The 19,294-nt window shown below is 41.6% G+C and overlaps 1 protein-coding gene across 1 annotated transcript; it reads left to right on the top strand.

Moving 5' to 3' along the window:
- The first annotated feature begins 8,219 nt into the window (after positions 1 to 8,219).
- Positions 8,220 to 17,480, top strand: LOC118361069 (uncharacterized protein KIAA2013 homolog). Its single transcript, XM_035740809.2, has 3 exons — positions 8,220 to 10,380; positions 12,492 to 13,378; positions 15,722 to 17,480. Exons 1-3 carry the CDS (start codon positions 9,417 to 9,419, stop codon positions 15,752 to 15,754), a joined length of 1,884 nt encoding a protein of 627 aa, XP_035596702.1. The 5' UTR covers positions 8,220 to 9,416; the 3' UTR covers positions 15,755 to 17,480.
- Positions 17,481 to 19,294: the final 1,814 nt, after the last annotated feature.

Raw genomic sequence — 19,294 nt, 5'->3', positions numbered from 1 at the left:
CAATAACGTAGGTATCTTGGTATTTTAACTGTAGATTATCTTGGATTATGATGATTCATGGCAGACTGAAGCACTTTACTTTCAAAATGATCCTTCCCACTCGGCTTCAACCAGTCCAGACAGCTTTAGTCACAGAAGACAGAGCTGTGTCGATGCCAGCAGCTTTATTCAGGACAACACTGGTACTGAAAGCTGTAGCTACACAGAACATCCAATGGATCTTTCAAATATCCGCAGTAGCAGAGAGCAGGATGTGACATTTGACACAGAAGCCTTGAGTGACAGAATGGACTCGCATTCTCTTGAATGTCCCAGCCCTGTCTAAACAGCTTCGTAATTTCAAATTGTATTTGTATTTACAGATTACACACAAGTTTGTTCTTAAGCCACATGAAAGTTCACAAGAAGGCATTTATTTATTTTTTTAAACATTTTTTTACGAAAACACTTCATTTTTAATTTTATTCAAATGCCTCTCCTGTGAAATAGTGACATACGTTATACACCTTGTTTTCTGTAACGGGTCACATGCATTATGTCTTCGACTCCTGACTGCGCAACGAATTTCCCTGTGGGGACAATAATATTTGAATTGAATTGCTTCCAGATTCCATGAAATGCTAGCCTTCTAACATCTCTCACTAATCCTGATTGGTTGAGAGGCCAGAGTACCCAGTTCTCAAGCATAACGTTCTGAGAAACATATGTTTCTTAGAGCTTAGTTGTTCTAAGGTTATTTTGCATACAACCTTCCCATAACGTTTCCTAACGTTTTCTGCAGGTTTCCTCATGGTTCTATTTAAAGTTATGTTCTTTAACATTAAGAAAATGTTCCATAAAAAAACACAAGAAAACATTAGTAACATTCAAAGAACATTCTAAGAATGTTATTTATAAACATATACATTCTGTTCTCAGCATCAATACAACTCTCTCAATACTTTATCTTGTTAAGAGGTGTGGTGCATGGACAAGCACCTCAGCCCTTGCCATTTATTATTATTATTTATTTTTTAAATTTTAACCTTTATTTTACTAGGCAAGTCAGTTAAGAACAAATTCTTATTTTCATTGACAGCCTAGTGGGTTAACTGCCTGTTCAGGGGCAGAATGACAGATTTGTACCTTGTCAGCTCAGGATTCGAACTTGCAACCTTTCGGTTACTAGTCCAACACTCTAACCACTAGGCTACCCTGCCGCCCCAAATCTTCCCCCTGCCCATGCCTACAAGGCAGGTTGAGCTGTGCAGCATTGGTCAGATAAAGCAAACTCTGACCAGACTGAGCCTATCATGCTAAATCCATTGCAAGAAAGGTGTTGCTTTGGCCATGTAGATTTAGACACTTCTTGAGGAAGCCTTCATCCACTGAGGGACATCACTACTAGGAAAGGTGTCACTTGAAGCCCACTGTTAGTAAACCTAACTGTGATTGGCCTAGGGGGGTGAAGAGTGACCCGATGTTTGGATGAGGATTAAAGCCACAAGAAACAGCATGGTGGAGAGATTCAATCAGCTACAAGCATTTGTAGGGAGAGGAAATGTCCATGGCCGTTGTATTTAAAAGTGCTAGGACCAAACACCTTGTCTTTCACCACAGATTTCCACTCATGGGCCCCGTCCAGGCAAAGACATCTAGGGAGTTGTTTGTCTGACAGAGTAAGTCTAGGCAAACATCACACCTGAGGGAAGTTACTGAGTGATAGCAACAGCTTCAGGCAGAGCTTGGAAAGCTGTCTCAAGGTGTGTTCCAGAAGTCAGGTCAATTATTCTCAAGAGTCAAGAGGTGAGCTATTGGGATCGGGGCATGTTGTTTTCTCCAAGTGTCCTCAGCTGTACAACTCCCCGGTGTGGAAATGATGAACAACATGGAATGTGTGATATGGCTTTTAATCAATGGTTTGAGTGATGCTCCATTTAAACGGGATAGTGTGTGTGCACACGTGCGCGTGTGTCTGATAAATAATGAATCTGTTTCAACTTTTATAATCCAGCATGTTAGGAAGTTGTCTGAATAAGAACCATTTTTTCAGGATTTTCTTTACAGCTGTGAGATCACACTTATATTAAACAGCCTGTCCCTCGTTCACTGGCTCTAAGTCTCATATTTGAAATTATACTCCCATGGACATCAATGCATGACTAAGTGACAAAGTGAAAAAGTCAAACATTTGGAAATTATCAACCATCACCATCCCAACAGGGATCAATGGCCCAGCTAACAGTGATAAGCGTTCAAATCTACAAAAAAAGCTAAAAGCTAGCTAGAACAACCGGAGCCATCACCATCAGAACCTCTCCCATTGTTCTAACAATCCCAGTATTCCGGTATCCATTCTCTGAACTCGGTTTAGGGACAGAAAAACTGGAGCACCACTTTGTTGTTCGGTCAGCAGGCCAAACTTCCTGAATCGCCACCATTCCCATTGATAACATTGTTGGCTGTCTGCAGAACTGATGACGGCCCCCGTTAACTGACAAGGGAGTTTACTCATCAAACCTTGATAATTCAAGTTCCAGGGAGTGTCACAATTACAAGAAACTTTGATGACATGGCAGCAAGGTCTTAAGCACTGAGATTGCTGTCATCAAACTACACACACAGTACAGACATGTTGAGTACAGTGGCAAGAATTTAACCACTGTTTTAAATGGAGGTGTTTGACTCAGAGAAACCCTGTGGACACCACTATCTAGTGACGTGTGTACTCAGCATACTGGCATCTGGGTCCGTTGAATCCTGCAGGGCAATCACAGAGCTACGACGAGTCCTCTTGACACTGGCCACCGTTAAAGCACTCTCCGGAACTGCAGACAGATGGAGGAGAGAGAAAAGTATTATATAAAAAAACATTTAAAACTTTTGCCCTCAGAAAAGCCACAATTCATTAGGGAATGGACTCCCCAAGGTGTGGAAAGCGTTCCACAGGGATGCTGGCCCATGTTAACAATGCTTCCCAAAGTTGTGTCAAGTTGGCTGGATGTCCTTTGGGTTGTGGACCATCCTTGATACACACGGGAAACTGTTGTGCCTGAAAAACCCAGCAGCGTTTCAGTTCTTGACACAAACCAGTGTGCCTGGCACCTACAGTACTACCATACCACTTTCAAAGGCACTTAAATCTTTTGTCTTGCCCATTCATCCTCTGACATGTCTCGATTGTTTCATGGCTTATATTTACTCAAATGTATGTCATGCCAATAGAGCAATTTGAATTTGTGAGAGAGAGATTCAGTTTCAACGTCTTTTACAGGGTTGCAGGTGTGACTGCAGGGAACAGTGAAAATCTCAGGCTCATGCAGGATTAAGTGAAAGAAAATAATGAAAATGGTCATAAAAAAACATAGAAATTGAAATTACATCATAATTGTAGCACTGTTGAATAAATAAATGTCCATTGGGTTGGAGGCAGAGTAAAGACTGTTGGGGTGGTCTGGAAAACCCAAACACATACCTATAAATAGTAAAACCAGAAAAGCTGATAATTTTGCAGTGGTTTTCCAGAGCTGTATATATATTTTTGCTCTGAGAAAGCTGGACTGCAGTTTCTTATTTAAATTACTTTTCTTGTTGTCCACCCTACTCCACTAGGAAATCTATTTAGTCCTACCTCAGGCCAGCACTTAACACACCCTGTAACTCTTCTGACATCAAGTCACGCACAGCCATACTTAGCCAAATACTTATTTTCCACCATAATTTGCAAATAAATTCATTAAAAATCCTACAATGTGATTTTCTGGATTTATTTTCTCATTTTGTCTGTCATAGTTGAAGTGTACCTATGATGAAAAGTACAGGCCTCTCTCATCTTTTTAAGTGGGAGAACTTGCACAATTGGTGGCTGACTAAATACTTTTTTGCCCCACTGTACCTCTCTGCAGCTGCCAACACGACCTCAATTTTCGGCGACTTCGGTTCCTTCCCTGCAGTGCAGTTGATAACCATTGCAATGTTGGTTTATCCCTCTGTACTGGCACAGATCTACCAGTCATTCTACTCCTCTCAGGATCCCTCCCCCTTGACCCATCTTCCTCTACTTTCTTCACTGTCTCAGCATACCACAACTTCTGCACTACTCTAACCCTGGTAACCTCAACCTGCCTCTCTCACAGGGGACATGTCTGACCCCAGCTCCATGGGCACTGCTACAATTAACACATACCACTACTTCCCCAATGTTACACATTCCTTTTTCTCACACCCTTCTACACACTTCTCACACGTAGGAACCTCCCAACTACACACTGCTGCCACATGCCTATAAGCTTGACACCTGTAACAACGTAATGTATTCAGCATAAAAGCTCATACAGGATAACTTATATATCCTAACATCACTTTGTTGGGCAAAGACAACATCAAAACTCAAAAGAACAGACGACTCATGTTTCACCACTCTGTCTGAGTCTCACCAAACGACGAGCATCACAAACACTGGAAATCTTCCCCAGTTGGTCAAATTTCACATTTACCACTACCCCAGTAATCACTGCTTTCAAATGTGCCATTTTCTTGAGAGCAAAACCATTCACATCTCTTGCCCCCATTCGTTTAACGTGGAGTGCCTGCTCCCTCTGACCGGCAGAAACAAGAACAATTATCACAAGACCACTTCTGGTTACCCTCACCGATTCCACAACACCCAACTCTGTTTTCACCCACCCTGAAACCACAAATGGATCAGCCAAAAGGCAAGGGTCAACTTTTTCCCAAAACTTCACTCCTACTATCACAGACTCATCTTTATCCTGACCCTCTGTGCAAGCCTCGGGCTCCGAGAAATTCACCACACCTACCACCTCCGATTGTTCGCCCTCGTTCACTTCAACTTCTCCTCCTGTCTTCAGTTCACTCTGCTTACACTTTCTAGCATTCTTCTTTAACAAACCATCTCCCTTTCTTCCACCATTTTTAACCAACTCAAGCTGACCCTCCCTCTCTCTATCTCTCTCTCTAAGACCTCTTCTGCCTTTCTTTTCCCCTCCATTCCTTCTCCGTATTCCAAGTATACATCTCCTTATAATAATACTGCATTTCCCGTGACATACATCTTGTTCTTGCCTTCTCAAGGGACACCATTTTACCAGCTCTCACAATTTCCGTACAATCAGCACGTAGCGCTCAACGGTGCATCCCAATTGTAAAGTAGCTGCTTCGTCTTGATGGTCTTCTTTATCAATAGCTGCTGCGACGCTTTTCCATTTAAAACAAGCACGCTCTTCCATCCACCATTTGAGCCAGCCCCGAGCACCACAAAACACAGGGCTTTTATAGGAAATTACAGCCAATCCCCAGCTACCTGTCTGATTAGCTAACTTGCTGCAAGGGCGTCTGATCACACTAGCCCCGCAACCCACTTATCCACCAATCCATCTTGTGACATAACGTTAACATTGCCACAAAGTTCAACGTTCTTAGCAACCAAGACACCATTTTTGAAACATGTACCTGAACCTGTCCCAGGTCATGAACCTAGCTTAAGGTCAAGGGTGAGCGATGGGCCTAGTAACGGCAATTATCTGCTTATGTGAGAATAGCATTACATGCCAGTGTGCTCTTCTCTCTCTCTCTCTCACACACTCACTGTGTGTGATGTAATGGGGGCTCAATTCAAATAATGAGGCTGAATATATCCCCTGGAACTTGCACAAAAACTCTGAATTTCCTAGTCTATGGTTGCGCTCACAAAATGCTTACTCAATGCTAGCCAATGCTACCACCTGGTGGACATGAAATGAATTTCATCAATTTCATCAATTTTGACCAGAGTAGGTGGCCAAGACTCAAACGGGTTTATTCACAGCTGTCCCCCAGTATGAGACCTTAATGAAGCAATAATACTGGCCAAATTGAAGTGTCTTGAATTTTGTTTGCGTGTTCAAAAAAGTATTTTCAGTCAATAATATTTAATGGCTTTTAGAAAGTGCTCACAACTTGTGTCAGGTTGTGTCTTTAGTTGTGTTTGTGTGTTCTACAGTCTTTTAAAGAGAGGGGTGACTGGGACAGGCAATGCCACATCCATAATGATCGGACCATCTTGAAACTATCTCTGTAAAGCTAACTTTCATCAAGGTTTCATATGGTCTATAACTGATGTGTGTGGCCACAGAGCTCTATTTTCAACAAATGCAAATGCCTGGGGTCTGCTAAACGGCATCGGCGCTTGGTTTGGAACAGGTCCTATAGTCAGATGACATGAAAATAGAGCTCTTTGGTCACGCACACCAGTGGTGGGTTGTAAAATAAATGGCAATCCATGTTTTGACTTGAGACTTAAAACTCACAGATTTTTGCTAGTATGTTCAGTCTCCCCAAAACGCTTGTCTATTTCATGTAACATCCATATACACTACATGGCTGAAAGTATGTAGACACCTACTCGTCAAACATCTCATTCGAAAATCATGGCCATTAATATGGAGTTGGTACAAACCATCAACCAAAGCCAAAAGTGCTTGAATTTTTGCGCCAGGAGTGGCATAAAGTCACCCAACATCAAATGTGAAAGATTGGTGGAGAGCGGGCCAAGATGCATGAAAGCTGTGATTGAAAATCAGGGTTATTCCACCAAATATTGATTTCTGAACTCTTCCTAAGTTAAAACATTAGTATTGTGTTGTTTACAAATGAATATTAACTTATTTTCTTTGCATTATCCGAAGTCTGACAACACTGCATCTTTTTTTGCTATGTTGTTATGACCAGTTGTCATTTTCTGCAAATAAATGCTCTAAATGACAATTTTTTTATCTAGAATTTGGGAGAAATGTCATCAGTAGTTTATAAAATGAAACAACATTTTCATTTTACCCAATCACATACCTATAAATAGTAAAACCAGAAAAGCTGATCATTTTACAGTGGTCTCTTAATTTTTTTCGGAGGTGTATATATTTTTTGCTCTGAGAAAGCTGGACTGTAAGTATGTAGACATTGCCAGGTATGTTTATTTAAATTACTTTTGTCTCGTCCCTCCTGCCTTTGTACTGGATTTTTTTTTTGTGGGGTTTCAAGGTCTTTATACTGTAAATATGAATAGCGTTTATCAAATGGATGTGTCAACAATGAAAGTGTACAGTTGCTTATGATCTTCACATTGGATGTACCGGAGATAAAAGATTTATAAATGTAATGCATATGAAATGTAGAAGTAGAAAAAGAACAACAAGCATGTTAACCAAAGTAATTTGTTTGCAATTACACTTATTTTTTATATATATAGACAGAATGATTCCATTAATAGGCCTACACTCTTTCACTGAACCAAATATACAACCCCAGGGGTTCTTCTTAACTGAACCAACATTTGTTCCACAAAGAACCCCGTAAGATGCTATTTATGAATTATTGCTACTAATTTTTTTTTTAAATACAATTTATAGCTAAGAATACAATATAATAAACATACACTACATGTACAAAGGTATGTGGACACCTGCTCGTTGGACATCTCATTCCAAAATCATTGGTATTAATATTGAGTTGCGGCCCCCTTTGCTGTTATATTCGGTCGGGCACTGCTGTTGAGCAATTAGGCCTGGCTCACAATCAACGTTCCAATTCATCCCGAAGGTGTTCGATGTGGTTGAGGTCAGGGCTCAGTGTAGGCCAGTCAAGTTCTTCCACACCAATCTCAACAAACCATTTCTATATGGGCTTTGTGCACAGGGGCATTGTCATGCTGAATCCGAAAAGGGCCTTCCCCAAACTGTTGTCACAAAGTCGGAAGCACAGAATCGTCTAGAATGCTGTAGTGTTAAGATTTCCCTTCACTGGAACTAAGGGGCCTAGCCCAAACTATGAAAAACAGCCCCAGACCATTATTCCTCCTCCGCCAAACTTTACGCTTGGTATTGTGCATGGGGACCTTAGGCTTGTGTGTGGCTGCTCGGCCATGGGAACCCATTTCATGAAGCTCCAGACAAACAGTTATTGTGCTGACATTGCTTCCAGAGGCAGTTTGGAACTCAGTAGTGGGTGTTGCAACTGAGGACAGACGATTTTTACACGCTACGTGTTTCAGCACTCAGTGGTCTCCTTCTGTGAGCTTGTGTGGCCTTCCACTTTGTGGTTGAGCAGTTTTTGCTCCTAGAAGTTTCAGCTCTAGCAGGGCAGATATTTGACGAACTGACTTGTTGGAAAGGTGGCATCCTATGATGGTGCCAAATTGAAAGTCACTGAGCTCTTCAGTATGGGTAGTTTTACTGCCAATGTTTGTCTATGGAGATTGTATGGCTGTGTGCTCGATTGTATACACCTGTCAGCAACAGATGTGGCTGAAATAGCAGAATCTACTAATATGAAGGGGTGTGCATCACAGGAGGCTGTTGAGGGGAAGACAGTTCATAATAATGGCCATAATGGACAGGGACAAGGATAAGGGACGGGATAGGGACTCTTTATCGAGCTCACAAACATCATGTTTAAGTTCAGAATTCTCCTGCTTCAGGCTGCTCAGAGATCCTCTTATTCAGTTCAGAATTATTAACTCCAATCTTCCTCTTTTCGCAGACGCTCTCCAACTCCTCCTCAGTCTGTCTCAAAACGTTGTATCATCAGAGAATACGTTTCAGAACCAGCTTCATCAGTAGTAGCATAGATTCGATGGATAAACGAGGATAAAATAGCTATTATTGTTAGAACTTTAAAGGCAATAAAAAAAAAACATTTCAGTGTCGTAAAAATGATCATGCGACTGAACCAATTCCGACACTTCCGGTTTCTGTCAACATCATTTACGCTAATTTCAGTAAATCCAAAAGTGTCAACGATAGATTGGTGAGTTGCTTGAACAAAGTAATCCACTTCAATAAGGAATGAAATCTCACAACTGCTAGACACAAGCAACAAATGAGCAACAATTGCACTCAATGGACGTATTGCCACGATGTGAGAAACAAATGCAAAGTGTCGCCTAATTTGCATCGCAAGAATGCTAGTTTGCAACCACCATAGCTAGCTAACGTTAAATAGTAACAGTTAGGTTGTTACAGTCAGTAGCTTGTTATTGTAAGCGTTGTTAGATTTGACAGTAAGCAATGTTTGACAGGGAATGTATGTTGCTCTTGGTTGGGTAGCAACATAGCTAGTCATACAATATTTGAGTACCAGTTTACTAGTTAGCTAACTAGCTAGTAAAGAGCTAGCTACCAGTTTAGCTAATTTCACCAGTGCGTTGCTAGCGAAAGGTTAGCTAGCTAGTTGTCAACAGGAAATACAACACTTCACACATTTAGCGAAATACTTTAAGTGGTAATCTAGCTAGTCTGTTAACGTTGGTTTTGGTCAGATTAGAATGGAGAACCAACTTTGACCGTCCATTTTGTTTGTTGTCATTATCTAACGTAAGCTAGTTAGCTCATTAACACGAGTTGCAAACTTGAGTTAAAGTGACTCTTAAGCCTAAATTCAAAATGTGGCTCCAGCAAAGACTAAAGGGCCTACCAGGTGTGCTGTCAAGCAGCTGGGCTAGAAGAATGCTCATTGGACTGCTGGTTTTCCTCATCTTCTACTGGTACCTTAGCTCAGAGGGCGCTTTGAGGTTGTTTAGTGGCTCAGGCCAATCAGGGGGGCCCGCTGGACAATGCCTCCAGACTGAGATCCACAGGTGGAAGTCACTGGTGGACCGGGGGGAGGGAATCTACAGCACTCCCCAGGAGAAAGCGGTCACACCTTTTGTCACAGGTAACGGCCATTTCCTGGTGGACATTGACTCCAACAGACTGTGGGTGGCCTCGTCCTCCCAGCCCGGCTCGGCCCCTGTCCACCAGACTGAGTATTCGCCCATAGTGGGTGTTCACCTCCCTGGGAAGCGAGCCGAGGTGAGTGCAACCATGCTCTGGTTCCGCAAAGGGGCTGTCCTGTCCGTCCACTGTGTCCTCCCGGGGGACAGCTCCGGGTCAGCCCGTGACTGCCTCACCGTCCGAGAGGAGTTCATTGCCCACCGCAGCCGGCCCAACGTCTACCTTCAGAGGATCCACGTCAACAACCCCTCGGAGCGGGCCACCACCCTGGAGGTTTCCACTGAACCGTCCTTGTTCGGGAGCAAGTTCTCAGCCAGCGTGGAGAAGGTGGAGGACAAAGACGTGGTGCTGTCGTCGGGCCGCGTAGTTCTGCCGGAAAAGAACCAGATATTGCTGGTGGTGGTGGCCACCAAGAAGCTGGGCAGCCGCATCCAGGTGGCGGCCAAGTCGGAGTACGCAGAAAGTGTGCTGTCGGTGGTGTGGACATCGGAGCCCATTGAGTCGACCAAGTTGCAGGAGACCTTCACTAGGCTTAGAGAGGGGGCCAAGAAAGAGCTGGGCGAGCTGCTGAGGGCTAACATAGAAGATCTGGTCCAGGACCACCAACAGGCCTGGATGGACCTCTTCATCTCTGGTAAGTAAAAGTCAATGCTGAGATGCCATGTCTTTTCTCTTTACAGTGCAAATACTGTGGTATTTAGTATGTGGGTTTTCTCGTAGACTGTACAGGACAAAACAATTAATGGATGGGTAGTACCTTTTGATTTCAATCACTTTTTGACTGCACACCTTTTGATTTGAATACACATTTTGTTAAGCGGGCTTTTATATAAAAATTTACTTTTTAATTATTTAACGTCTATCAAAAAATGCGTTAACGTCATTTTCAAGTATGTTGTTTTGTAGACCCTATAACGTAATTTTCAAGTATGTTGTTTTGTAGACCCTATTTACATCATCTAAGGTGTTTGTGTTGTGCCCACCATCGGTTGAGACTAAGCTTACCCGGCTGCGTCTCGTAATATACAGCAGCATCGTACAGTGAAATATCAGAAGCCATTCACTTTCATTGGAAGGAAAGCGAGAGAAGCGGACTGGGCGGGGGGAACCGTTGAGCAATGTGAGCATGGGCGAGACTAAAGTTGGCAATAGACAAACTTTATGCAAATTCTCCACGATATTGTGGCGCAAGTGACCAGTCGAAGCTCACCATGGCTTCCAGACCCTACTGGATTGGCTGACAATGGCTGTTGATACCTAGTACTACCAAGCTTGTTTGCTAGCACCCACATGAGGGTGAAGCTAACGTGGCTAAGCGAGTATCGCTTGTATAGTTCAAACTAGGATTGCAAAGGGTCTGAAACTTTCTGGTAAATTTCCAGCATCCCGGAGTTACCTCTTCACTGTTGACGTTGAAACTGGTGTTTTGCAAGTACTATTTAAGCAGCCAGTTGAAGACTTGTGAGGTGTCTGTTTCTCAAACTTGACAATCTAATGTACTTGTCCTCTTGCTCAGTTGTGCACTGGGGCCTCCCACTTTTTCTGGTTAAAGCCAGTTTGCGTTGTTCTGTGAAGGGAGTAGTACATAGCGTTGTACGAGATCTTCAGTTTCTTGGCAATTTCTCACATGGAATAGCCTTCATTTCTCAGAACAAGAATAGACTGACGAATTTCAGAAAAAAAGTTATTTGTTTCTGGCCATTTTGAGCCTGTAATCAATCAAACCCACAAATGCTGATGCTCCAGATACTCAACTAGTCTAAAAAATGCCAGTTTTATTGCTTCTTTAATCAGGACAACAGTTTTCAGCTGGGTTTTCTAATGCTCAATTAGCCTTTTAAAATGATCAACTTCGATTTAGCTAGCACAACGTGCCATTGGAACACAGGAGTGATGGTTGCTGATAATGGGCCTCTGTACGCCTATATTTCATTTAAAAATCTGCCGTTTCCAGCTACAATAGTGATTTACAACATTTTTATTTATTTAACCTATTTAACTAGGCAGGTTAGTTAATAACAAATCCTTATTTACAATGATGGCTTACCGGGGAACAGTTGCCTTGTTCAAGGGCAGAACGACAGATTTTTACCTTGACAGCTCGGGGATTCGATCCAGCAACCTTTCGGTTACTGGCCCAACGCTCTAACCACTAGGCTACCTGTTAAACTGTATTTCTGATCAATTTGATGTAATTTTAATGGACAAAAAAACAAGGCCATTTCAAAGTGACCCCAAACTTTTGAATGACAGTGTACATTTAAAAAAGTGTTTTTAGATCATTTACGTTAATGTTATTTAAACTTATTATTATTTAACTTTTTTTCCAAGAAATTATCAAATACTTTGGCAACCCTGTTTTGGAAGCTTGTAAATTATATGAAACTCAACCTTTTATATTTTCCAGTAATGAAGACATGGATGCTTTATGGTAGGGTGGGGTATGCAAAATGGGTCAACTTTGAGCACCCCTATCCTAAATGTTGTGGCATTCAGGTCCAAACAATTACTCTGACTACTTCTAACATGGGAAACTTTTTTGTTCAAATCAAAAGGGGTGCGGTCAAAAAGAGATTGAAATCAAATGTAACGACCCAGATGATATTAACACAACCCAGTATTTACAAAAATACAAGCATTCTATCTGATCATGATGAATGACTAACTAATGAATTATGTAGTTCTAGATCAAATGACTATGTAGCCATTTTCTGTTTCCAAATCTACTGTGTGTGTCTCCTGCAGGGGTGGAGATGCGTAAGATCACTGATGCGCATACGCCGTCCAGCGCCACGGTCAACACCACACTCTACTACGTCCTCTCGGCCTCGCCGGCACCCCTGCTAGACCGCCGCCTGGGCCCTGAAGAACGCGCCCGTCTGGAATCCAGCCTCAACTACGCCGACCACTGCTTTAGTGGGCATGCCACCATGCATGCCGATAACCTGTGGCCGGAGCGGGTCAGCAGTGTGGCCCAAGTCCTGCAGCTGGTCACCCTGTGGACCCTCACCCTGCAGAAGAGGGGTTGCAAGGTGCTTGTGGCGGCAGGTGCCCATGGCGTCATGCAGGGTGCCGTACTCAGCTTCGGAGGCCTCTCTTTCAACGAAAACCACCTGCAGTTCCAGGCGGACCCGGACGTGCTGCACAACAGCTATGCGCTGCGAGGCATCCACTACAACCAGGACCTGATCAACCTGGCTGTGCTTCTGGACGCCGAGGGCAAGCCCTTCCTGCACGTGTCGGTCAAACCCTTCCTGCATTTGTCGGTCAAGCCCCAGGAGAAACCAGTAGCGCTGTACGCCTGCGAGGCGGGCTGCCTCAACGAGCCGGTGGAGCTGACGTCGTCAATGGTAGAGTCCAAGGGCCACGTGTTCCCGGTGATGGTGACGCAGCCCATCACACCACTGCTCTACATATCCACGGACCTGCGCCACCTGCAGGACCTGCGGCACACACTGCACCTCAAAGCCATCCTGGCACACGAGGAGCACATGGCCAAGCAGGACCCGGGCCTGCCCTTCCTCTTTTGGTTCGGCGTGGCTTCTCTCATCACCCTCTTCCACCTCTTCCTCTTCAAACTCATCTACAATGAGTACTGCGGCCCCAGCGCCAAGCCCCTCTTCAGAAGCAAGGTATAATAACACAAACACAACAAACTGCTTTGAACTGATGAACAAAAACTGTCCAAATTGTGCTCTTCTCGCTTAGTTTTTTGTGTGTGGTGGAGAATTCCCTTTCACTTTCATTCCTCTTCGGGTGTCTTTCTCTGTCTCAGCAGGGACATAGTTTGGATGTGTGCTTGGGATGTTTTTTGGAGTGGATTTGCATAATTGCTGTGCTCAGCCTCGCCCTTTTCTTCTGCTGTCTTCCGTACAACCAATAATTTATTTGGTGATTTCTCATTTTGTGTGAAATGAATCAGTTTGTGAAGACATTTGACGACAAATGCTCTAATCGGAAAGTAAGGCACAATTTATTTTGCAATACATAGCCTATTAGGAAAACATTCTAACATTCAAATTTTATTTGAAAACTTCTGTCATTGAACGCACCAGTGTTAGTCCTCATTTAAAGTGGTGGACCTTCCCAGTTCTGTTTCTCAACATTTCACTACATGCAGTAATGCAAGTTGTTTTAATCCATCGATTTCCAAACCCTTACATATATTTCCAAATGTAGCCTAATAGCATTTCCCGTCTGTGTGAAAGCAAACAAATATTTTTTCCCCCAACCATAAGCCTCTAGTGTAGCTAATGTATGTTGTTTAAGATGAGTTCACCCTCTTTTTAATCCCTATACTGGTGCCTTGAAGTCTCTTCTCAATCAACAATGGTGTAAATGTGGGTTTCCAATCTTTTCAGTTCTGTTCGCTTCTATTGTAGCCTAGTTACTACCATCTCAATTTGATACACGGCATACTAATTTCGAGAGGTTTAAAGTACACTGAACAAAAATATGAACATGTTTCATGAGCTAAATTTTAAGGTCCCAGAAATGTTCAATACTCACAAAAAGCTAATTTCTCTGTTGTGCACAAATTTGTTTACGACCCTGTTAGTGAGGATTTATTCTTTGCCAAGATCATCTATCCACCTGACAGGTGTGGCATATCAAGAAGCTCATTAAACAGCATGATCGTTACATAGGTGCACCTTGTGCTGGGGCCAATCGAATTTGCAGTTTTGTCACAACACAATTCCACAGACCTCAAGGTTTGAGGGAGCATGCAACTGGCATGCGGACTGCAGGGATGTCCAACAGAGCTGTTGCCAGAGAATTGAATGTTAATTTCTCTACCATAAGCCGCCTCCAACGTCGTTTTAGAGAATTTGTCAGTACGTCCAACCGGTCTCACACTGCAGACCACGTGTAACCACGCCAGCCCAAGACCACGTCCGGTTTCTTCACCTGTGGGATCGTCTGAGCGGGTGCTGAGTATTTCTGCATGTAATAAAGCCCTTTTGTGGGGAAAAACTCATTCTGATTGGCTAGGCCTGGCTCCCCAATGGTTGGGCATGGCTCCCCAGTGGGTAGGCCCTATGCTCTCCCAGGCCCACCCATGGCTGTGCACTTGCCCAGTCATGTGAAATCTAAAGATTAGGGCCTAATGAATTTATTTCAATTGACTGATTTCCTTATATGAGCTGTAATTCAGGAAAATCTTTCAAATTGTTGCATTTTGCATTTATATTTTTGTTCAGTATAACATTACAGTATAAGGCTAGGCTAAGGAACTGTCTGTGCTATGTCTCAAAATTAGAGAGACACCAAAACTGGAACACAAACGGCTCCAACGTGGTGGTACGAACTAGTCCGGGAATTATCCGAAAGCTTCTTGATGCCTGTCTCCAATCATGTACAAATACCCATCTATCTACAGCATTGGTTGCAAAATTAGATGTCTCTGTTTTATAATAATGGGCATTACAAAGGAGGAACATTTCTACTGTAAGTGGTTGCCTTTTATTAGTTTTGACTGAGTGCTGCCAGTAAATCCCTTTCACCATGTTACATTGTTTTGATTGGGCTGTTTTTTTGGATGGTGGTTTCTATTGATTCACTCTGACTAAATTAAGAAATGAAATTGACAGAAGGACTTGGTTCTCGCTGATATTCAGAGAGCTTGCTGTTTCTCATACGTATGTGGGGATAGGTATTTGGCCTATCCCCAACCGATTCCTAGCCGCTAGCTCCTATGCTATTATGCTCTTGTGGTCTTGACGACGGCCAATGCAATGTTGCAGTAGCTTAACATTGTTTTCTAATGTGCCAGGTGGAATTTCTGCCAAATTTCTTACACCTTTCCAATCCTCTCAGATCTCCACATTTGCTCAGGGGGTAGAAGCCCTGGTTTAAATTAGCTCTATTGTCGATTTGGGATTGGGGCGTCAGCCAGTAGGAGCTTGCTTCAGTAAACAGCCTTGCATTTCCTGTTTCCTCTTCCTGTTTGTAACCCTCCCCTTTAACCTCACCAGGTGACGAAGCCAAGTGAGGAAATGGAAGCTTAGGAAGCAGCCATGACATCACAGGTGCAGAGTAGCAGCCAGCGATGGCAGCATGAGACAAATTACATTTCCATAAAGTGTGTTACTGTTCATGTCATTGTTGGTCAATGATTTGTATTGAGATGGTCAATGTTTATTTGACTTTTGACATGTTGGAGCTGAATTCAGAGAAACATGTTGAAGCTGAATTCAGAGAATGAAGCTCACCTCACCTGATGACCTCTTTCATTGGCAAGGCTAACGAAAGTCTGTCACTGTTTACCATGCTTCCATTTATTTTGGCTGGATGACCCCCTCGGTTTGAACAAATTCTATTTATATGGTTCTAGACATAGCTCTGTTTTGTTTCTACCATATGGAATTCTGAAAAATGTCAGTTATCCCTTCACCTTTTTTCAAGATGGTGGAAACCTAACCCAAGCTACACACATATATATTTTACCCTGCGATCATAACCAAGTGGGAAGGTGGTATTTACCGCATACGACTGGGGAAAATCCACTTGAATGCCCCTCCAACTGGTAATTACTAGAGGAAAACGTGTTTATCATCCCTGAGCTCCTACTTCTCCCACATGATGACCTTTGATGTCACCTACTAAGGAAATGACCTCGATAACAAAATGTTCAGCAATTTAATCCAACAAAACATTATTTATAAAAAGCAATCTATTAATATTGTTTTTGAACACCGTAATTTGATCAACTAAAAGTACAGCTATTAATGCTGTGGTTGACTCAGCTTGTTGGCCATTAGCCAATCTGTGGTTGACTTGTTGGCCATTAGCCAATCTGTGGTTGTCAACGAGTTCAATGCAGGTGAACACATCCAACTGGTATTTACGACTTCATAAGTGGTTATTATTGCAGCTTGACAAAATTATCTCCATTAAAAATGGATTGAGATGTAAACATTGACATTTAAATGAGCCGTGGTTCTTTTAGTTGGTTTACTTAAATGGGTTTTGTAGCCTGTATGTTTCCAGTTTCCACTGTCACTTCACACTGTTCACTCTGACACATTAAAACTGAAATAGAATTACATTTGGACATGTAGTAGATTTGTCTACTCTTAACATTTAAATGTGTGGTTGCAGCACATTATGTTAATTGATCCACCATGATTTAGAGAAATAATGCACATGAACTTAATTACTAGATAAGCTGAGTTTCTACAACTCTGATTTATTGTGAAGTGTGACTTAATTGTTTTCTTCAGTTTTTGTGTTTTCTTTTTGCATTTATTGTTCATCTTTGTTTATATAGCATTTTTAAGGGCTTTTTTCGCATCAGTTATTTTGTTTGTAACTAACTACTGAGTGTGCCTTAACAAGTTTAATTTATTCTGATTACACCTAGAATTTGGTTGGATTGTATTTGAATATTGTATGATAATGTGATTTGGGGGAAAATATGTTGTAAGTTGATTTCAATTTGGATAAAGAATAAATGTATACAAAGAATTTGAATTAAGATGTAAATATGTTAAACCATTTCTGACAGTATACATTAACTTGTTTGTGAATTGAAAGTGAAATCTGTATTTCTAATCAAAGTTATTAGGCTCTATGCACGTGTGAAGGGGTTTTAATTATGTTTTTAATTAAATTGGTTTAATTACCAAAGGATGGTAAATAGCTCTTAAACTACATGTTGTTTTCCACAGAATTGAATGTCCTTTGCGTTCTCTCACCCCACCAAAAATAAAATGATATCAAAGATGGTCAAAACCCACAAGGCTTAATTAGTAATGCAACATGGGGTTTAAATGCATGACAATAAGTATTTCTCTGATTTTCCTTTTATTATGGAGCCCACACTGAATTAGGCAAATCAATAACTGCATTCTAGTTATTTCCCTTGGTCCCTTGTTCCAGTATTCGGCATACTGTAATTTCCCCTTATTTCCCTTTTTAAGTATTCAAGAATAGATAAGCAAATATTCAAGGGTGGATGCAGCTGTCATTGAGACCCATATACAGCAAAAGCAATTACACACTATTCATTGAAGATGCAATATGCAGAAATCGCTTCTCCATTTCCTGGTTGCTGAAATTCTACTGGTTTTCCTAATTTCAGTTTGTGTGACAAAACAATCAAGTATAGTGTAGAGAATCATTGTACCATTTACACCGCTATTTTTCATAACCCAAAAAGTTTTTTGAGATGTTTGAAGCTGGAGTACAAAACCGAAAGTAGAAGATGCAAAAACTAAACTTACACACAGGAAGGATAGAAATATTGCACATAGAACATGTCTACTTCTTACAGTTGCTTTCATTGCGAATGAAAGATGTATAACTCACATTTCTATGTGAATTTGGTTGGGTTTCCCAAAAAGTTACACATTGCAGATTTACTTCCCCACTTCATGGAAACACAAATGTTCAACTAATTTAGGAGATTTTCCGATAAAGGAAAACAACACAAATCATTAAATAAGTAAGAAACTCAATAGGAGTCCATAGATTTGCGTGCAGGTAAGATTATGCCCAGCAGTAGCCAACTTGTTACCTCAAAATGTATGTTGGAACGAAATATATTGAGTGTAATAACACAGGATATTTTAACTCTTAATTTGATGGGAAATTGTTGATTAGCCCGTTTTGTAGAATGTCGTCAAAAATGTCAATATGAACATGTATTTCAAAGAGAAGCAAGATAAATTGAGTTAGAATTTAATGTATTACTTTTTTCTGTTGAAAAGCCTTTGGTGAAATGAGGTGAGAGACTTTATTGGCATGTATTCCTCCCTTTGCAGAAATTAAACCACACAATTATCCAACACACGTCACTAGTTGCATCCTATTTATAAGGCTTTGATATCCGGAACAAGCAATATTGCGGGGCCAAATGAGACATGTTTGTAATAATTAACCATGTCTGCCTTCTATTCTCTTTAAATTGCATCATAAAAATATAGGACTACATCATAACTTTGATATCCGCATTTTACTTTCGGGACGACGAGTCCAAGTCATCTTTGGAGTAACGTTACATGAAAAAGGAATGCCTCGCATCCCTGACTCTGTCCTCGGCTTCTCTGAAAATAATATTTACCAAAATGCAGAAGAGCAGACATAAAAGGAGAGTTGCACCAACGACGCAAGAGGAAGCCGACAGCGAATGCAAAAATTTGCAGGCAATTGTGAGTATTGTTTTGTTAAATGTTAATAGCCTACAAACCTACAAAACCTTGGTTTACTTGAAAAGCCTAGCTAAAATGCTTCTTTTTTTTGTAAAAACCATGATAAATATCAACATTATATCCAATAAACAAATGCATTTCGTTTAACTTTTTTCCCACACTAAGTTTAAGCAGAACAATAAAACAAACGTATACCAATGTATTCACAGCGTTTATCCTCAAACAACAGATAAGCCTATCTAGTTCACTTCCCTGGTTAGTCAGCCATGTTTGGTGTTGTCCATGGCGAGCCTGTCCTCATGTTAAGGGTATTTTTATATACTTGCTTATTTTCATGTGGTTTTCTTGTGTTTGTAAAGTGACTTTGGGGGTTATGAAAAGTGCTTAATTAAAAAA

This window comes from Oncorhynchus keta, chromosome 28 (assembly GCF_023373465.1).
Source record: "Oncorhynchus keta strain PuntledgeMale-10-30-2019 chromosome 28, Oket_V2, whole genome shotgun sequence".
In the NCBI taxonomy this organism is placed as follows: Eukaryota; Metazoa; Chordata; class Actinopteri; order Salmoniformes; family Salmonidae; genus Oncorhynchus; species Oncorhynchus keta.
Note: the sequence above shows the minus strand (reverse complement) of the source record. Positions and strands in the feature narration are given on the sequence as shown.

Excerpts from the sequence above, each read along its gene's own strand:
- LOC118361069 (XM_035740809.2), top strand. The coding sequence starts at position 9,417 with ATGTGGCTCCAGCAAAGACTAAAGGGCCTACCAGGTGTGCTGTCAAGC. Across the intron at positions 10,381-12,491 it reads GATGGACCTCTTCATCTCTG|GGGTGGAGATGCGTAAGATC; the intron begins GTAAGTAAAAGT and ends TGTCTCCTGCAG. Across the intron at positions 13,379-15,721 it reads AGCCCCTCTTCAGAAGCAAG|GTGACGAAGCCAAGTGAGGA; the intron begins GTATAATAACAC and ends TAACCTCACCAG.